We start from the raw sequence: 18,208 nt of genomic DNA, 5'->3' as shown, positions 1-18,208 counted from the left end.
GCACGCGCCCGCTCCTGCAAGAACTACAATTCCCAGCATGCATTACGAATCCCGTTCCTAGCCCGATGACTGGCTTCTCAAGCTGCTCGTCAACAGGGTCCTGTCTCTGATTGACCAAGATCCCCTGCGCTTGCCCGCCTCCAGCCTTGTGCGTGCGTGCGCTCGGGGAGTCGAAATGGTGAGCAGGCCCTGAGGGGTCTTTCCCGGGAGCGTGTGGGGTCCTGCGGTGCAAAGCCGAGGCACAGGGACTGACTGAGGGGGTGGAGGACGCGTGGGAGGTGAAGGGAACTAGGTTGCGGCGGACTTCTCTTCCTGACAGGGTCTCATGTAGCCCAGGTTATACTAGAACTTCTTCGTAGCCTCGGGTGACCTCGAACTTCTGAGTCCCCTGCCTCAGCTTTCGGAGTGCTAGGTGTGTGCCACCATGCACGGTTTTCCGTTTTTTCTTTTTAAAAGATTTTAAGATTACTTTATTATATTTATTTATTAAGTGTGCACCACTTGAGTATCCGCTGTCCTTAGAGACCAGAGAAGGTTGTAGGGTTCCCTGGGACTGGAGTTAGAGAGGGCTATGAGCTGCCAAATGGGTACAGGGAATTGAACCTGTGTCCTCTTGAAGAGCAACCTGTCATCTGGTTGGAGCCTCCCCCTCCTTTTTTAAACTCCTTTTTTAAAAAGCTTGTTTAAATGGGCAATGGTGGCACATGCTTTTAATTCCAGCACTCAGGAGGCCGAGGCAGGCAGATAACCGAGCTAGAGGCCAGCCTGGTCTACAGAGCGAGTTCCAGGACAGCCAGAGCTACACAGAGAAACCCTGTCTCAAAAAACAAAACAAAACAACAAACCCAAAATTGTTATTTAGAAAAGGTCTTACTTACTATGTTGCCTTGACTGGCCTGAAACTCACTCTGTAGACTAGGCTAGGCCTAGTCATCTCAGGGTGGGTAGAGGAATGTCTGTGACTCCCAAGATGCACTGTGGTATCACCCCAGCTGTCTTCTGAGAGATGCCAACAGGGTCAGGGGACCCCCTCCCCGTCCACCATCTTCCCCACAAATAGCTTGGGAGCTTTTGACTTTCTGACTAAAGCTGCTTCCTCAGGCTGTCCTCGGAGTGCAGCTGGTGGTGACCCTGTTCACCGCCACCGTCATGCACAGACTGGCCCCACACTGCTCCTTCGCCCGCTGGCTGCTCTGCAATGGCAGGTAAGCCTGTCCCTCACCTGCCCAGGCCCTGGGTGCATGCTTCTTCCTCCACCTTTTTTTTTTTTTATAGACTTTTATTACTTTTAACTATGTGTAGGTGTGTGTCTCCACGTGTGGGGTTGTGCACATGAGTGCATGTGCCTGGTGAGGCCAGCGGCATCGGAGTTGGAGGTACAGGCAGTTGAGAGTCTGCCTCTGCCTCCCGGGTGCTGGGATGTAAAGTCTGTACCACCGTGCCCAGTGTCCTTGGGTGTCTTTAAGGCACACCTTGGATCTGCCTTGACAACAGAGCCACACACCTCAGCTTCCCCCTCCTGGCCTTTTGTAACAGTTTGTACTGTTTTGGTGTCTTGGCCCCTTCTGAGGATTTTGTGGGAATGGTTTCTCCTCTTAGAAGAATGCGAGGGCCCCAGGAGAGTCAGCCCACACCTTTAAGGGTATCCTGGATTCCCAAGCCCCCTGTGGCTGGATCAATTCCCCCTATCTCATGACCCCAGAATTCCCCTGGCTGTGGCTATAACTGGGCACCCTGGGCCAACTTTCCTCAGGGCTGCCCCCTTCAGCAGCTCTGTCTTCAAGACCAGATTCAGGTTCTTTGCCCCCAGGCCAAGCTTTTCTGACTTTTTCCTCCTCAGTCTGTTCCGATACGTACACCCATCGGAGGAGGAACTTCGGGTACTGGCAGGGAAACCAAGGCCCAGAGGCAGGAAGGAACGGTGAGTGGCCCCCATTTGGACTCCACAAGGCCTAGACAGGGCTGTGCCCTCCTGTCCAGGGACAGGCCTCACACCTGCCCCAGGGCTCCGGGCTGGGGGACATGGCCTGCCCTCCCACTGTGGTGCTGGGTGCAAGTGGCTGCAGTTAGCATCTTGTATTCCTGGCTGTTTGCTCTGGGTTGGCCCTGTGCCTAGGCTGCCCCACACCTAATGTGGGTGCAGGTCTTTCCCAAGCAGCACCACCCAGTTCTCTGGCAGGCTCAGAGGAGCTCCTTCCATCTCACCTTTCACTGTCCTCGTGCTCAGGTGGGCAAATGGCCTTCATGATGAGAAGCCTTTGTCGGTGCCTCGAGATGCCCCTTTCCAGCTGGCTACCTGCCCCCTCACTGCTGTGGATGCCCTAGGTAACACCCAGCCCAGCTCACTCCCCGCCCCAGCTGCTGAGGCCACCCTGCCCAGGGGTGCAGGGTGAGGTGGGGATGGGAGATGGGTGGGTGGGTGGGGTTGGGGCAGGCAAGCCTGGAGCATGGCTAAGCTCCTGTCCCCGCAGTCCTGCGCTTCTTCCTGGAATACCAGTGGTTCGTGGATTTCGCTGTATACTCCGTCGGTGTATACCTCTTCACTGAGGCCTACTATCTTGTGCTGGGCCCAGTCCAGGAGGCCAACATCTCTGTGTTCTGGTGCCTGCTCACACTGGCCTTCTCTCTGTATCCTTCTTCTGCATTTCAGCATGTAGGGGGTGGGACTCAGGCTGAGCTTCCCTTCTGACTTGTCTACTGGATCACCCACTGTGTCACAGACCTGCCCCAGAGTTAGAGGTATACAGGCCAGCATGGTCTCAAACTCCTGGCTCACCTTTCTGAGTGCTGGAGTTACAGGTGTGTGTCACCATACTCTACACATAGTCTGGTTTTCTTTGATTGGCCCCCCTGGGTGGGTTCCTGTCCATCCATGTCTATAGAATTGGGAAAACCAGGGGACAGCTTGCTGGGAGTTGGCCCATCTTTTTTGTTTGTTTGGTTTGTTTTTTCTAGTCAGGGTTTTTCTGTGTACCCCTGGTTGTCCTGGAACTCATTCTGTAGACCAGGCTGGCCTGGAACTCACAGACCCACCAGCCTCTGCCTCTTGAGTGAGTGCTGGGATTAAACGCCTGCGACATCACTGCCAGGCCTATCTTTTTACCCGAACCCTCTAGCATATTCTTTGCATTAAAAAGCATGTCACCAGGACAGCTTAGAGCCGGAAAAGATCTGTCCTGCATTGAGAGCAGAGGCCCAGGAATGCTGGGGACCCCTGGGGATCACCTGGTTACCAAGTGCTCAGGGCGTAGGTCTGCAGGGACATTTCACAGCTGACCCCTAATGTGGGGCTGCATCTTAGGAGAGTTTCAAGGAAACTGAAAAAGCTCTGAGTGTTTTGTTCTTAAACACTGTTGCCTAAAAACATGTATGGGGAGCTTGGTAAGGAAGGGATGGTGGGTTTGGCTGAGCATACACAAAGAGGCCCCGGGTCCACCCCTGAGAGCCTAGGGTTCCATCCTCAGCACAGTCCCCCTAAGGAAGAGATGGTTACTGGCCAGGTGGTGGTGTTGCACACCTTTAATCCCAGCACTCGGGAGGCAGAGGCGGGCAGATCTCTGTGAGTTCCAGGCCAGCCTGGTCTACAAGAGCTAGTTCCAGGACAGCCTCCAAAGCCACAGGGAAAGCCTGTCTCAAAAGACCAAGAGAGAGAGAGAGAGAGAGAATCTCTGACTTTTCCATAGCATCAAATGCTACCTGTGTGGGCTTTTCACTGGCCCTCCTTCCCTAGGTGCAGCGGACATAATGATTTCTGATCAGCCACAGATCATTAGGCCACCTCCCACCAAACACCAGCACCCCCTGCTCACCTGATCCCACACACCCAAGTTTAAGATCCAAGCACCCAAAGCCAGTTTCTGCAGGTTTGTCTGTGCCCTGGAGTGCAGGGTCAGGGGAGAGTCGTAGTCTGTCCCTGGCTTCATTTTTCATTTCAAGACAGGGCTTTTCTGTGTAGCCCTGGGCTGTCCTGGAAGTAGCTTTGTAGCCCAGGCTGGTCTCAAATTCAGAGATCCTCCTGTCTCTGCCTCCCGAGTGCTATCCCTGCTTTTCTTAACCCCACCCCTAGCAAGGTGTTCCTCATGGTGACCCGGCTGTACTTCAGTGCCAAGGAGGGTGGCGAGCGCTCAGTGTGTCTGACCTTTGCCTTCCTTGTTCTCCTCCTGGCCATGCTGGTGCAGGTGGTTCGGGAGGAGACCCTAGAGCTGGGTCTGGAGCCAGGTAGGTGTGCTCCCCTGCTTGAGATGCAGCGCACTTTCTGGTTTGTTTTGTTTTTTTCCTCTCTCTTTTGAGACTGGGTCTCACTCTAGGGCTCTGAACTTACAGAGATCCTCCATCATCTGCCACCTGCATACTGGGATTAAAATTTATATTGTTACAGGGGCTGGAGAGATGGCTCAGCAGTTAAGAGCCCTCACTGGCTGCTCTTCCAGAGGACCTGGGTTCAATTCCCAGCACCCACATGGCAGCTCACAGCTGTCTGTAACTTCCATAGGACCCAACACCCTCATGCAGACAAAACACCAATGCACATAAATTTAAAAAAGATTTATCTTATTACTATTTTTAAAGATTTATTTTTATTTCATATGTATGGGTGCTTTGTCATGCTATGTGTTATCAGGATTGTGACGTACCTGCAAAGGCCAGAAGAGGGCACTGGACCCACAGAACTGGAGTTACTTAGGCTGTGAGCCACTGAGTGGGACCTGGGTCCTGTGAAAGAGCCATCTACCAACTGTTTTTTTTTTCTTTATTTCTAAGATTTATTTATTTGTGTATATGAGTACTCTGTCTTCATGCACACCAGAAGGAATCAGATACCATCATAGATGGTTGTGAGCCACCATGTGGGTGCTGGGAATTGAACTCAGGACTCTGGAAGAGCAGCCAGTGCCTTCTCTGAGCCATTTCTCCTGCCCTAGGTTCTATTTCTTGAAGAGTCTCACACAGTCTGGGCTTGGCAGGTCTCTGTGGCTCAGTGACAGAGCACAGCACAGCATGTGGAGGCTCTGGATTTCATTCCAGCATGGGAAAATACAAGTACAATTAAAATAGATTGTCTGGGGCAGGAGAGATGGCTCAGGGGTTAAGAGCACTGGCTGCTCTCACAAAGGCCCAAGGTTCAATTCCTACCATCTACATGGAGGCTCACAACCACCTGTAACTCCAGTTCCAGGGGATCTGATGCCCTCTTCAGACCTGCACCAGGCACACATGTGGTAAACAGATACACATACAGGCAAAACATTCAGAAAAGTTAGATAAAGTAAAACCTTGTCTAAGCTGGGGCTTGGGACAGTGCTTGCTCTGCAAGCATGAGGACCTGAGTTTGGAAATTGACTGGCCAAGATGGGTGGATTCTGGGAGCTGGAAGACCAGCCAGCCTTGGAAGCCGTAACAGTCCACACACTTGATCTTCTTCCCCTAGGTCTGGCCAGCGTGATCCAGAACCTGGAGCCTGTTCTGAAGAAGCAGGGGTGGGACTGGGCGTGAGTCCTGGGGACTGGATCTTGGGGGAAGGTACAGGTTGAGGGAGCATCTGCCCCCCCACACCCCTACCCCCACCTCCACCCCCGACCCCAGGCTGAATTCTGACCAGTCGTGGGTTCCCTGAGGCCTTCTCTTCTCCCCAGACTCCCTGTGATCAAGCTGGCCATCCGCCTTGGGCTGGTGATGCTAGGTTCCTTGCTGGGCGCCTTCCTCATTTTCCCAGGCCTGAGGCTGGCTCAGACCCACCAGGATGCACTCACCTTAAATGCAGACCGTCCCCTGCTGCAGTTAAGCGGGGCTCCTGAGGCGAGGTGGGGGTTGGGGTAAAGGCTGGGGGTCAGGAACCTGACACCACCACACACCCCCCCCCCCCCGTGGTGCTCCCCCAGGCTGCTCCTGTACACCAGCTTCCTGTCGCCCCTGTGCACCCTGTGGCTCTGGACAAAGCCTGTTGCCCGTGACTTACTGTACCAGGCACCCATGAAGAACATGACCTCTTCTCTGTGCGTGTGTTGGGGTGCTGAGGGACCTGGGGTGTCTGAGACCGGGGATGAACTGGAGAGATTGTGGCCTGGAGGAGAGCTCACCCAAATTGCGTGTCTGCTTGGCCCTTGTTGCAGGCCATCGGAAGGGGCCTTTGACTCCCTGCGCCTCTGGGTGCTGGTAGTGCTGTGCCTGCTGCGGCTAGCGGTGACCCGGCCACACCTGCAGGCCTACCTGTGCCTGGCTAAGGCTCGAGTGGAACAGCTTCGCAAGGAGGCTGGCCGCATCGAGGCCCGCGAGATTCAGCAGCGGGTATGCACCCCAGAGGGGGCCTGGTCATGGGGTCCCTGTCTTGGGAAGACCACCCCCACTGCAGCCTCTACTGCCTCCCCGCCAGGTGGTCCGGGTCTACTGCTATGTGACGGTGGTGAGCCTTCAGTACCTGACGCCACTCATCCTCACTCTGCACTGCACACTGCTGCTCAAGACGCTGGGTGCGGGCTAGTGGAAGAGGGCGGGGCCTGGTCAGGTGGGGTCTTCAGATAAAGGCTGTGAGGAAGGGTGGGACTAGCTATCCGGGTGAGGGCAGCATTTGGGGAAGAGCACACCCTGTTGCCTGTGGAGACTTGGAGGTGGGGCCAGCAGGTAGACTGGGGAGGATGGAGGCCCTCTAAGGTCAGTGGGGTATAACCTAATGGGGGGATGTTGTGAGAGCGTCTAGACTCACCATTTTGTCTCTGCCCATAATTCCCTTCTTCCCTCTTGCAGGTGGCTACTCTTGGACCCTGGGTCCTGCTCAAACCCCACTGGACCCACCCCAGTCCTCAGACACTTTGATCTCTGTGGACCCTGCAGAGGATGAAGCCCAGCAGACTGCAGCCCAGGTCGCAGGGGTCCTGGGTGGCCTGCTTACACCCCTCTTCCTCCGTGGCGTGCTGGCCTACCTCATTTGGTGGACGGCTGCCTGCCAGCTGCTCTCCAGCCTCTTTGGCCTCTATTTCCACCAGCACCTGGCAGCTTCCTAATGTGATGCCACTAGGTGCTGGCATCTGATTCCTGTCCACCAGGGCTGGGACTGTCCCCTGTGTATGTACTTCAGACCCTAGATGACCTAGGGATAAGGGTGGGGACTCCCCACCCTCTCTCACCTCAGTGCCTAGATCATGGACCCGTTGAATCAGGTTCCCCTGGACATGGAGGCCATGGTCCTCAAGTGTGTGTGTGCGTGTGTGTGTGAATAGGATTTCAGGGAGAGGCTTCTCTCAAAAAAGGGGGCAGGCCACTTTTACAGAATATACTCAAAGGCTGGGGAGATAAGCAGGGAAGACCTGTGTGGTACGGGGCTTAGGAGAGAGTGGTGCTAGGCAGGGTGGAAAGATGGAAGAGGTTGCAGATGGCTAGGAGAAAGCTAAGGGTGGGGCTTAGTCCCAGCATCCAGGTATCCCTGGGGTCTGTCACTCTCCACTAAGAGGGAAAGAGACAAGAGTCATCATGTCTATCTCCCCAGCACTCTGGGGAGACTGAGGCAGGAGGATTAGCTTAGACTAGTAACAAGACCATGTCTCTAAAACAAGAAACAAAATGAAGTGTGAGGGGAAGGAATGTCAGCTGGGAGGAAAGTGGAAGGAGATTGTCCCCATCCGTCCTGGAAGCTGTGAGGTGACCGCTGTGATTGATTTCAAAGCCTTGGTGACTGAGGGTTACCACCAATCCCAGAATTGTCCTGTTGCTATGACTTAGTGTTTGTGCCTGTGTGTGTTTGAGACATACATGGGTTTCATGACCCTCCTACATATGCAAAATGTATATTGAGAATAAAGAATGGAGGGTTCCTGTGGTGCTGCCTGGTGACACTGCCAGTGGTCTGGAGAATGGGCATGTTATGTTCAGGAGCCTGTGCTCAGGCATAGCTCTGAGGTCTCCCTCTGGAGAGAAGGCACCTTGTGTTTGTTGGGAAGGGCTTAGGAATGTGACTGTGCACACAGGCCCACAGTTACCATGATAGGATCAGAATGGCTTAGCACACAGGCCTTACCATCTACCTTGACACACCCGCAACCCCTCACAAGCTTCAGGAACTCTGGCACCCACCTCCCACCTTGCCATAGGAGTGCTGGATTACACTTGTGCTGCTCTGTCCCCTTATGTGAGTTCTGGGGATGTGAACTCAGGTCTTCATGACTGCAGCAAGCATGGCTGAGGTGTGTGGTACAAATCCATGGGATTTCCTTGACGATGTATCTTTAGTTTTCCTGCCTCTTGGGACAGATTCCCAGACTGACCCTGACAAGGGGCTGTGGGAACTTATAAAGTTCATGTGAATCAGGAATGGACAAATAGGGGTGATCTACCCTGTAGGGTGCAGAAAGCAGACAACACTGGGAAGCCAGGGCTCCGCTCTGTAGGACTGGAGGGTGACTTCAGAGTGGAAGGCACACACCCCAGACATTTGGCTGACTGGGGGCTGGGCTGTGTTCCAGAGCAGAGGTTCCTGTGGCTGATGTCTCTGGTTGCCAAGAATGGTGGAGCACAGCTAATGACTCCAGAGTTAGAGGCAGGCTAGCCACCAGCATTATGCAAGAATTTGAAGTCAGCCTAGATTATATATCTCAGATATGTAAATAAATATATGAAGCATTTTATTGGCAGATTCAGCTATGTGGTTACTATATTCTTTGGGGGGGTGTTGAGGCATGATTTCTCTGTGTTGTTTTGGAGCCTGTCCTGGAACTCACGCTGTAGACCAGGCTGGCCTTGAACTCAGAGATCCACCTGTCTCTGCCTCCCGAGTGCTGTGATTAAAGGTGTGTGCCACCAATGCCTGGCTCATGGTTACTATATTCTTGAATCTTTGTGTGTGTGTGTTGGCAAATGATCCCAGAATCTTTATGTCATAGTAAGTGTTCCACCTGAGCCACGCCTCCAGCCCTCACTGGGGGATTCTAGGCTAGGGCTCTACTGCAGAGCCATGCTGAGTCCAGGTCTCCATCTTTGGCCATCACTTTCATTCCCAGGAGCTTGTGCCACATAAGCATCTATAAGCAGAAAGATGTACAGAGTGCTTGGGCAACACACTTGGAAACCTCAACTCTCTTAACAAGTACAACCAGGGGGCTGGACAGATGGCTCAGCAGTCAAGAGCACTGACTGCTCTTATGGAGGACCCAGGTTCAGTTCTGAGCACCCACATGGTGGCTCATAATTATCTGATTCTAGTCTCAGAGGATCTGATGTCCTCTCCTGGCCTCAGACACCAGGCGTGCATAGGCAGACATCCATGCAAGCAAAGCCCCGATACACAAAATATTTAAGAGTGTCAAATAGCCCCAGACCTGTCTCAGTGCTAAAGTTCACAGTATGGGGAAGGGGCCAGAGTTGAAGAAGTAGGGAAGCAGAAGTTATTTAAATTTTTATTAAATATACTCTCTTGGCACGAATCTTTAAAATATATAAACATTATATATAAACGAAGTGTTTTCATGGCATCAAAATAGAACTCCAGACCAGACAGTGACCATGGGAAAGGGCAGCCACAGAGGTCAAGAGCCCCCAGGCCAGAACTACTGGGAGGCATATGGGGAAGCAGATCAGGGACTCTGACACCCTCACCTCTCCCATCCAGCTGGCTGCCCAATGAAGGGCTCTGACTAACCATCTACATGATGTCACCTGTCCTCTGACTTCCTGGTGTGGGGTGCCCAGCTTCTCCACTCCAGTATGCCGGCCAGGCAAGGAACAGAGTGGGCAGTACACTCACAAAAGAATGGGATGGCCCCTCACAGCCACCACAGGCTGCTGGGGTGCCTGGGGACATGTTGGGGATGGCCTGTCACCATCTGCGAAGGAGACAGGAAGATGGCTGAGCATCACTGGCACAAGGTAAGAAATACAATAATGAGCTGGGCAATGGTGGCGCACGCCTTTAATCCCAGCACTCAGGAGGCAGAAGCAGGCCTGGTCTACAAAGTGAGTTCCAGGAAAGCCTCCAAAAGCTACAGAGGAAACCCTGTCTACGAGAAGGACTGTAGTCTGCAACTGAAAAGGCCTGGGGGGTCAAGCCACCCTGCTCAGGCTCCACATGAGATAACTGCCATCCAGCTGTGGGAAGCAACAGCTAGCTCAGCTCTGAGCCAGGACTGGGCTGCACATGGCAGAGGTTTTGTGTGTGCTGACCTGGGCCGGAAGCAGGTGAGAACTAGAAACCAGAATTGCTGCAAGTTGGAGGCTAGCCCAGGTGACACTGAGAGGGACATGCTAGCCAGGGCTTGGGGGGGGGCTGTCTCAAAGACCCCAAATCAAGAACCCCAACACCTCAGAAAAGCATGAAGTCTCTGTGACACCTTGGGGACCCCAAGGGAGTTTTTGAGATAAGCTGGCTGGTGGATCCAGGTGCCTAAGACACCGTTGCACACATTCACACAGGCCAATTTTGGGCCTTCATTTGGCCTGGCTGAATGACAGCCTCAGTGGGGACTAGGGACCCACAGAAGGTTGGGCAGTTTCAGTAATTTATGCCCTATCTCCAAGGGTGCTGTGCAAACAAGAGCCTTTGGGCCGACATTGTGGCCTGGGTGACATGCTTTGGAAGACATCCCAGGTGAGGGAGACCCACATGGGCATTTCCAGTGGGGTCTGTACCTGCCCCTCCTGCTGTGGTACCTCCTGGGAAGGTTACAAGCCAGGTAGTTGACAAAGGTCAGATGCAGCCCCTCGGGGATGAGATGGGTATAGTGCTCTGGGGAGAAAGCTTTGTGGGCAAGAGCAGCCATCTGTCACCTGGGAGAGGATGAGCAGGCATGGTAGAGTACTGAGGGACACAGGTACAGCCACCACTGAGCAAGCTGCAACCCTCCTGGCTGTGGCTTTGAGGGAAGGGCTGTCAAATCTTCAGGGCAGGCATGGTCTTAGCAAGAAGGGATAGGCTCTGAGCCCAGTGTGCCAGTGGGCACTAGAATCAGTAGCAGGTCAGAAGAGGCGGGGCCAGGAAGTGCAGTTGACCCCTTAGGAGCCTTTGGGTAATGCCCCTGAGAGACTCACCAGTCACTCAAGGAGCTGAAGGGAGGGACACAACCAAGACCCATCATTACAATGTCACACCCTGTGGGCCAGCACTTCACTGTGGGCCCTGCAGCCCCAAGCCAGGTCCCACCCTTCTGCCCATCCTCAAGGTACCATCAGGGCTGCCAGCACACAGCTGCATGCCCTCCACCCACAAGCTCACCATCCATTGTTGCGTGGGCCTAGCTCTGCAGCCGGCGTAGCAGGATCTGCATGAGGTCGAAAGTGGTGAAGCTGATGCCCACGGCAATCGGGCCCTTCAGCCAGTTCATGCTCAGGCCCTTGTAGAGGCCTCGCACCGCGCCCTCCTCACGCACGATGGAGCGCAGAGTGCTCAGAATGGAGCCATGCTGGTGGCCTGTGACACCTGCCGTCTGCATGCGCCGCCGCACCACGTCCAGAGGGTAGGAGGCTGACTGCCCGATAAGGCCGGCACAGGCCCCGAAGACCATGCGCTCAAAGGGGTAGGGCTGTGGGCGGCCACTGTACTCTGCGGGGCAGAGGGCACATGAGTGCCACACTTGCAGAGCCTAAAGCCCCACTTCCTGGCCACCCTTTCTCAGTTTCGATACCAGGAGTGGGACCCAGGGCTTCATGTATGCCAGATCAGAGTTCTGTCAACGAGCCACACCCCAGCCTAACGTAGGACACGCTTTGCAACAGTGAGACTTACAAGGTCACCCAGGCTACATGCACAATAGCTCCCCTTCATCTAGGAGGCTCAGGTCCCCATCCTGCAGTTTTCAGTGCCCTCTCTCTCCTCTGTGTACGCTTGGACCCTTAAGAGTGCAGGGCTGCACAGACATGGTCCTCTGCCTGAGTTCTTAAACTAATGAGGATGGCGGCAATGTGTGTGCAGGGACAGCTGTGAGAAGGTGGCCTCCATCTCAGTGTCCCGCTGGGGACTGCAGGCACCACTCCATAGAGCAAGTGCCTAGCACAGCCCACACTGCCCGAAAGGAAGACACAAGTGTGCAGCTGTGGATTAGCAGGTCATGGGGGCCGGGGTCACCAAGCACCTGCAGCAGGTACAGCCCAGGCTCAAGTAACCTCGGATGGACAGGTTCTATTGTCAGCTGGTGTTCTGTGACAGTCTCACTGGGTAGCCCAGGATGGCCTCCACCTCATGCCATCCTCCTGCCTCAGCCTCCTGAACGGAGGGCAGGCATGAGCCCCCACAGCCAGCTAGACTGAAAGGGTTTGAACATGCTGTGTCTGTGCTGTGTGCAGACTCTTCTTGTCATTGCCGCCAGCTGAATGCAGTGGGACAGCTGAGCACACAGCATGTCCGCATCCAGGCGGCTGGCCTTGCTGCCATGGTGAGTTGTGGAAGCTGTGGGAGGAGGTGCAGGCTCTACACAAACACTGCACCACTGCATAGGAAGGCACAGGGACCATGACTGGGGACCTTGAGGGGCCAAGAACCACCCCACAGATAGGCCACTACCTTTCTAAGCAATTGAGTTTTTACACAGGATCTTGTCAGGTAGCACAGGCTGCAGCAATTCTGTCCAATCCGCCTGAATGCTCAAATCACATGTGTATCAACCTTCTGAGACTCTGAAAGCCATTCCAGGACTGCCACCCAGTTACAGTGACAGCCTCAACTTACCCAGATACTAACAAGTTAACAAAAACACCTCAGGGACTGGGGCTGCTGCCTGTTTGCAGGGTGTTTCCCTCAAATGCAAAAGGTCCCAGGTTTTGGTTTTATCCCTAGCACCTCACAAGATAAGTGTGGGGAGATGTGGGGAAGGAGAATGAGGCTATAAAGCAAACGTGGGGCCAGCATGGGTTACTCAGTGAGACCCTTTGTAAATAACTGAATACTAACGAATTAAAGATTACAGTCCAAGCTCCTGGGTTCCACCAGACACAGGGTGTCTTTAACTTGGGCTCTGGGTCCTGCCTATCCCCCTGTGTGGCTCTGGATGAGGTGGAGTCCACAGGGACAGCACCCTGAAACCCCACCTCTTCTCTCCACCTCTCCTTACCTCGATGCAGGCTCTTCAGTGACTCGTAAGTAAAGAAGCTGAGTCCCGCATAGGGAATGACGCCCAGCACAGTGGGTGCGAACCCGAAGTAGAGGGTCTTCAGCCCTTCCTCTCTCGAGATGCGGATGAAGACGTGAAAGATGTTGCTGTACCTGTTGGGACCATGTGACAGAGCTCAGTGCCCACACCCCACTCCCTCCTCCTGTCCAGGAAAGTGAGGGCACTCCACAGAGACCTACTACCTGCTCTGTCAGATACAGGGCTGGTACCAATGCCCTGTGCATGTGATAGGCAAGTGTCCTAGCTCCTGAGCTGCTAAGGAGACCAGGCTGGCCTCGAACTCACAGAGATCCGCCTGCCTCTGCCTCCTGAGTGCTGGGACTAAAGGCATGCACCACCACACCTGGCTACCCTTAGGTATTTTTTTGGAACAAATGATGCTTTCTGGAGCCCTGCAGAATGTCACTCATTGGTGGGATCCTCAACAAGTACCCCACATACGCCTCTGCTGGTGGAGCACCCCCACATACGCCTCTGCTGGTGGAGCACCCCCACATACGCCTCTGCTGGTGGAGCACCCCCACATATGCCTCTGCTGGTGGAGCACCCCCACATACGCCTCTGCTGGTGGAGCACCCCCACATACGCCTCTGCTGGTGGAGCACCCCCACATACGCCTCTGCTGGTGGAGCACCCCCACATACGCCTCTGCTGGTGGAGCACCCCCACATACGCCTCTGCTGGTGGAGCACCCCCACATACGCCTCTGCTGGTGGAGCACCCCCACATACACCTCTGCTGGTGGAGCACCCCCACATACGCCTTTGCTGGTGGAGCACCCCCACATATGCCTCTGCTGGTAGCAGCAACACCAGCATAGATCCTGTGGTAGGACTCACATTTCTTTGGGCGTCACAGCCATCCTCGCTCTGACCAGGTCGAGAGGGTAAGTGAGGGAGGCAGCCGTGGTTCCTGCCAGGGCACCGGCCAGGAGGCGGGGCCATGGGGGCAGGGCTCTGTGGACAAGTAGAATAAGTTGAGACCTGGGTAGGGACATGGGTTGCCCACACCTCAGCCTTCAGGGTACAGAGGAACAGGAGACCCAGGAGGGTTCCAAGTGGTTGAGCTTATGGGGTCACTTAGGCCAGCGTCAAATGCAGCCTCCTCTCTCCCTTCCCATCTGCAGGAGTGTCTTCCCCAAGGCTGGGGCTACATGGTGCCTTGCACCCTTGGGAATCAGATCTGGGCAGAGGTGACAGTGAGTAAGAGTTGAGAAGACAGCACAGGGAAAGGGAAGGAGGGTGAGGTGAAGGCTGAGGAGGGGGCTGGGGTCCTCCCTATAGGAGGTTAGTGAGGGTCAGAGCCTGGGCAAAGGGGAGCCTAAGTGGGGTCATGAGAGGGGGCCAGGTGAGGAGGGGCGGGTCTCAGTGGGCAGGGGCCTCACTCTCCACGGAAGCCATAGTATCGGCCCAGGATGCGCTTGTACTCCTCATGAGCGCTGAACTGGATAGCGGCATATGGAATCACTCGCACCATGGTGGCCGAGTTCCCACGCCATAGGCTGAGGAAGCCCTCATTGAGGTAGGTGAAGTAGAGGAGCCGGAAGGCCTCCTGGAGAAGACAGAGAGGGAGTCAGCACTCCTTACCCTGAGCATACTGCAGGCAGCACCCTCAAATGCAGGGTGCTGGTGATTGACAGAAATAGGGGTTGCAAGGCTGGCCGGGAGCCTGGCACATGCCACATGGTTGCTGGTCCTCCGGTGACACTTTCAAAAGCATCCCAGTTTAAAGGAAAGTCACAAAGGAAAGTCACACGGGAAGACTGCATCAAAGTCCCACCCGCAGGTGTGTTAGGGCAGCAGGACAGAAGCCTCTACTCTTCCCAGGAGACCTGTGCACATTGGGGTCCTTGGAAACCTGCCCTCCCAGATCACCCATTCCACCTAGTCCCTCTAGCAGCTCACCTTGGCAGAAAATCTTTTTGAAGACACTGGAACAAACAAAAGCACAAGAGACCATGAGATGTAGCGGTTGGGTTCCTGGGTCAGGCTCCTGTGTCTACAGCCCCCACACGGACCTTCACTTGATGTGGGCAGTGGATAGGAATGGAGGCCCCAGGAAGGGTAGAGGAGCCAGTGCTTGCCTAAGACTCACAAGGGGCTTGGGCTTCAGCTGTGAGGTTATGCTGGGGGACATTCACTGGGGAGGAACCACGGATCTCTGTTCCTGATGCCAGCCCTGAACCTGGATCTCCTCAGAACAAGTGGCCCATTCCAGAACAGCAGCGCCACCTTGCATCTCCATGCTCCCACAGGCTGGCCTTGCTCCACACTACATGTCTTTAGTCACTATGTGGGGCAGGAGGCTGCGCTATGTAGATCATAAGGACGTATGGGAAACATCCAGAAGTATAGGCCTCTGTGAACAGACCTGAGAATGTCTCCCACCCTCAGCAGGAAATCCCTGCTCAGACAGCAGGTGACAGGGACTACAGTCACAACAGAGGGCTTGCTCCTTTCTCTAGCCATCCTCTCCATCTACTGACCAGACAGGGGACTTAGGGAGTATCAGCACCACTGAGGCACGGTAGTGGTAGACAGCCCCCTCTCTCAATAGCAGGAGGCTTAGCCAGTTTAGTACCCAGGGAGGGACATGGGCTCTGGGGTGACTGTGTCCCCAAAAGTTTCATCCACATCTTCAGCCAGGTTCCTGGGAAGGTGACTATGTTTGGAAGCAAAGACTTTGTGGCTATGGCAGACTCAAGGTGTAGGAAGCTAGCCCTGAGCAGTGACTCGTACCTTTGAAGAATAGGGGGCGGGGGCTGTGTGTGGTAGCAAACACATGTGATCCCAGCATTTAGGCTGAGGAAGAAGGATTGCTGCAAGTTCAAGGCCAACCTGGACTACAAAGTGAATCTGAAGTCAGTCTGGGCCACAGTATGAGACTAAGTATGTTACTTGGGGCTGTGGGAAGAAAGGGGGGGTGACCACTTGGCTGCTTCCATATTGCACAAAGGCAGACAGACACACTTACCTTGGAAGATGATCTTGGTTCGGTCCAGGGGGGCTACTGCTGTCTTGGCAAGAGCACCAGCCAGGGCTCCGGACAGCAGGGAGCTGAGTACTTGTCTGTGGTCTCTCTAAAATAGAGCACCAGGTCATGGGCTCAGAAAGCAAAGTGGTTAAGGCCTCACAGGGCTAGAGGGGTTGCTCACTGGAGGACCAAGACCTGTAGAAGTACCAATTCCCTGCCTTAGCCTGGGCTCACAGACACATGCCGTCGTGGTTCCATGGGGGTCCTGGGGTCTGAAGTGAGTTTTTCATGCTTGACAAACACTTCTTTACTGATTGAGCCATCTCCCCCAGCCTTTCCTTCTTCCTTTTTTTTGTTTTGTTTTGTTTTGTTTATTTTGAGAAAGAGTCCCTCTGTGCAACCATAGCTGTCCTGGAATCTGCTTGTGTAGACCAGGCTGGCTTCAAACTGACAGATTCTCCTGCCTCTGCCTCCTGAGCACTGGGATTAAGGGCATGTGATCATCTCCTCCCCACTTTGAGACAATATCTTGCCCTATAGCCCAGACTGTCCTAAAGCTTGCAATCCTCTGCCTCAGCCATCCAAGTATGCATTGCCATCCCTGGCCCCCTCTCTTACTTTCCCCATTCAGTGTCATTTGAAATCCTGCTTGGCCTTGTGCAGTTAGCCTCTTGGGGCTAACCCCTGCAAATTGTCCTGAGCTGTCCTTCCACGAGCCCCATGTGCAATCTCTGGCTTCCCATTCCCACCCCCCATTCCCTAGCATTTTGAAGCCCCCCCCACTTTGAAATAGGGTTTCTCTATGTCCTTGAACTAGTTCTGTAGACCAGGATGGCCTTGAACCCAAGAGATCTGCCCGCCTCCCTGCCTTTGCTTCCTGAGTGCTGGAATTAAAGGTATATGCCACCACTGCCTAGCACTGGAGACAAAATTTGGAGCTGAGACTACAGATGTGCACACTATGCCCAGCTGGTAATTAGCTCCTCCATAAGGGCAGAACACCACCCAAGCAATGGCTAGCAGACTGGGGATCCAGTGGCCAGCAAGGGGGTGATGTTGAGAGCTCAGAGGCCAGCAAGTGGGTGGTGATGTTGGGGGTCCAGTGGCCAGCAGAGGACAATGTTGTAGGTCCAGTGGTCAGCAGAGAGTGATGTTGGGGGCTTCGAGGCCAGCAGGGGGTGATGTTGAGAGTTCAGAGGCCAGCAATGGGTGGTGATATTGGGGTTCCAGTAGCCAGCAGAGGACAATGTTGGGGGTTCAGTGGCCAGCAGGGGGCGATGTTGATGGTCCAGTGGCCAGCAGGGGGCAAGGTTGGGGGTCCAGTGGCCAGCAGGGGGTGATGTTAGGGGTCCACTGGCAGGAGGTAGTGATAAGTGGTGACTGAGGGAGTTTACTGGTAGTGGTGCCTTCAGTGGGTCCCTGGTAGGAGGGCAGGTGCTGCCTTGGATGCAGTCAGCTGGCCTCTGAAGGACTATGTCTAAGTACCCCAATAGTGACTTCCCAGCTGTACCCTCTTGTCCCCCTGGCAGTCCCAAGTGCCTCCTATAACCCAGGGATAGGTCAGGAGGACCACAGGGCACTGCCAGATCAGTCACTGACCCCATGGACTTTGTGGCTGTTGGTGTAGTGCCTGCCAGGCCTAGTGAGGCCTGAGGGCTGTGTCAGTGTGACATCCACTAGCAGCAGACGTCCACAGGGAACAAGGGCTGGGCCACCTGTCTGTTTTGTTGTTGTCAAAGTTTTTTTTTTTTTCTTTTTTTTTTATTAAATTATTAATATTTTCACATGTACTTTCCCTTTCCCTGTTGTCAAAGTTTTTTGAGATGGTTCTTTGCTTTACAGCCCAGGTGGGCTGGGAACTCATGATTCTCTGGCCTTAGCCTTCTGAGTGTTGGGAGGAAGATGCACTCTAGCCTAGCCTACCCCTGCTCATTTTCAGAGGGCATCTCCTTCAACTGTAGCAAGACCTGTCAGCCCTGCTCCCATTCTTAAGTGTCTGCTCTCCAGTGCCTCCTGCAATTATGAGTGAGGCCTTGGCTTCTCGCCAGATGTTGGGCCTGGCTGGATTCATGCATCCACTAGGCTTTGATGACGCCTCAGGCAGCAGGCATCTTCTTGTGATGCCTCATGGCCCTTGCTCACAGTAAGCA

General features: G+C 54.3%; 2 protein-coding genes across 6 annotated transcripts in view; one reads left to right on the top strand and one right to left on the bottom strand.

Moving 5' to 3' along the window:
• The first annotated feature begins 27 nt into the window (after positions 1–27).
• On the top strand, positions 28–7,812 carry Tmem161a (transmembrane protein 161A). 3 transcript variants are annotated; one of them, XM_035450747.1, is made up of 12 exons: positions 28–178; positions 1,102–1,205; positions 1,841–1,921; positions 2,228–2,325; positions 2,472–2,628; positions 4,067–4,218; positions 5,429–5,489; positions 5,634–5,777; positions 5,880–5,993; positions 6,111–6,285; positions 6,371–6,502; positions 6,742–6,882. In XM_035450747.1, the coding sequence occupies exons 1-11, from the start codon at positions 176–178 to the stop codon at positions 6,476–6,478; spliced, it is 1,197 nt and encodes a 398-aa protein (XP_035306638.1). In that variant the 5' UTR covers positions 28–175; the 3' UTR covers positions 6,479–6,502; positions 6,742–6,882. The 3 variants fall into 3 exon arrangements, with proteins under 3 accessions (XP_035306638.1, XP_027250451.1, XP_027250450.1); XM_027394649.2 differs by having other exon boundaries at positions 29–178; positions 6,371–6,467; positions 6,742–7,812; XM_027394650.2 differs by lacking the exons at positions 2,472–2,628; positions 4,067–4,218 and having other exon boundaries at positions 6,371–6,467; positions 6,742–7,812.
• Positions 7,813–8,591: 779 nt separating this feature from the next.
• The window catches only part of Slc25a42 (solute carrier family 25 member 42), a 32,792-nt gene continuing 23,175 nt past the window's right edge, over positions 8,592–18,208 (bottom strand). The window contains exons 3-9 of one of the 3 annotated variants that reach the window (XM_027394653.2): positions 16,059–16,164; positions 14,990–15,015; positions 14,470–14,636; positions 13,925–14,041; positions 13,026–13,177; positions 11,195–11,521; positions 8,592–9,008 (exon numbers count right to left, since the gene is read on the bottom strand). In XM_027394653.2, the coding sequence (XP_027250454.1) occupies positions 11,214–11,521; positions 13,026–13,177; positions 13,925–14,041; positions 14,470–14,636; positions 14,990–15,015; positions 16,059–16,164 (876 nt within the window). In that variant the 3' untranslated portion in view covers positions 8,592–9,008; positions 11,195–11,213. Of the gene's footprint in view, positions 9,009–9,370; positions 11,522–13,025; positions 13,178–13,924; positions 14,042–14,469; positions 14,637–14,989; positions 15,016–16,058; positions 16,165–18,208 lie in introns of those variants that run through there. The other 2 variants (XM_027394652.2, XM_027394651.2) reach the window with 2 other exon arrangements.

This window comes from Cricetulus griseus (assembly GCF_003668045.3).
Source record: "Cricetulus griseus strain 17A/GY chromosome 1 unlocalized genomic scaffold, alternate assembly CriGri-PICRH-1.0 chr1_0, whole genome shotgun sequence".
NCBI lineage: Eukaryota > Metazoa > Chordata > Mammalia > Rodentia > Cricetidae > Cricetulus > Cricetulus griseus.
Note: the sequence above shows the minus strand (reverse complement) of the source record. Positions and strands in the feature narration are given on the sequence as shown.

Coding starts and splice junctions, on each gene's coding strand:
- Tmem161a (XM_027394649.2), top strand. Junction 1,206..1,840: donor TGGCTGCTCTGCAATGGCAG/GTAAGCCTGTCC, acceptor TTTCCTCCTCAG/TCTGTTCCGATACGTACACC. Junction 1,922..2,227: donor CCCAGAGGCAGGAAGGAACG/GTGAGTGGCCCC, acceptor CCTCGTGCTCAG/GTGGGCAAATGGCCTTCATG.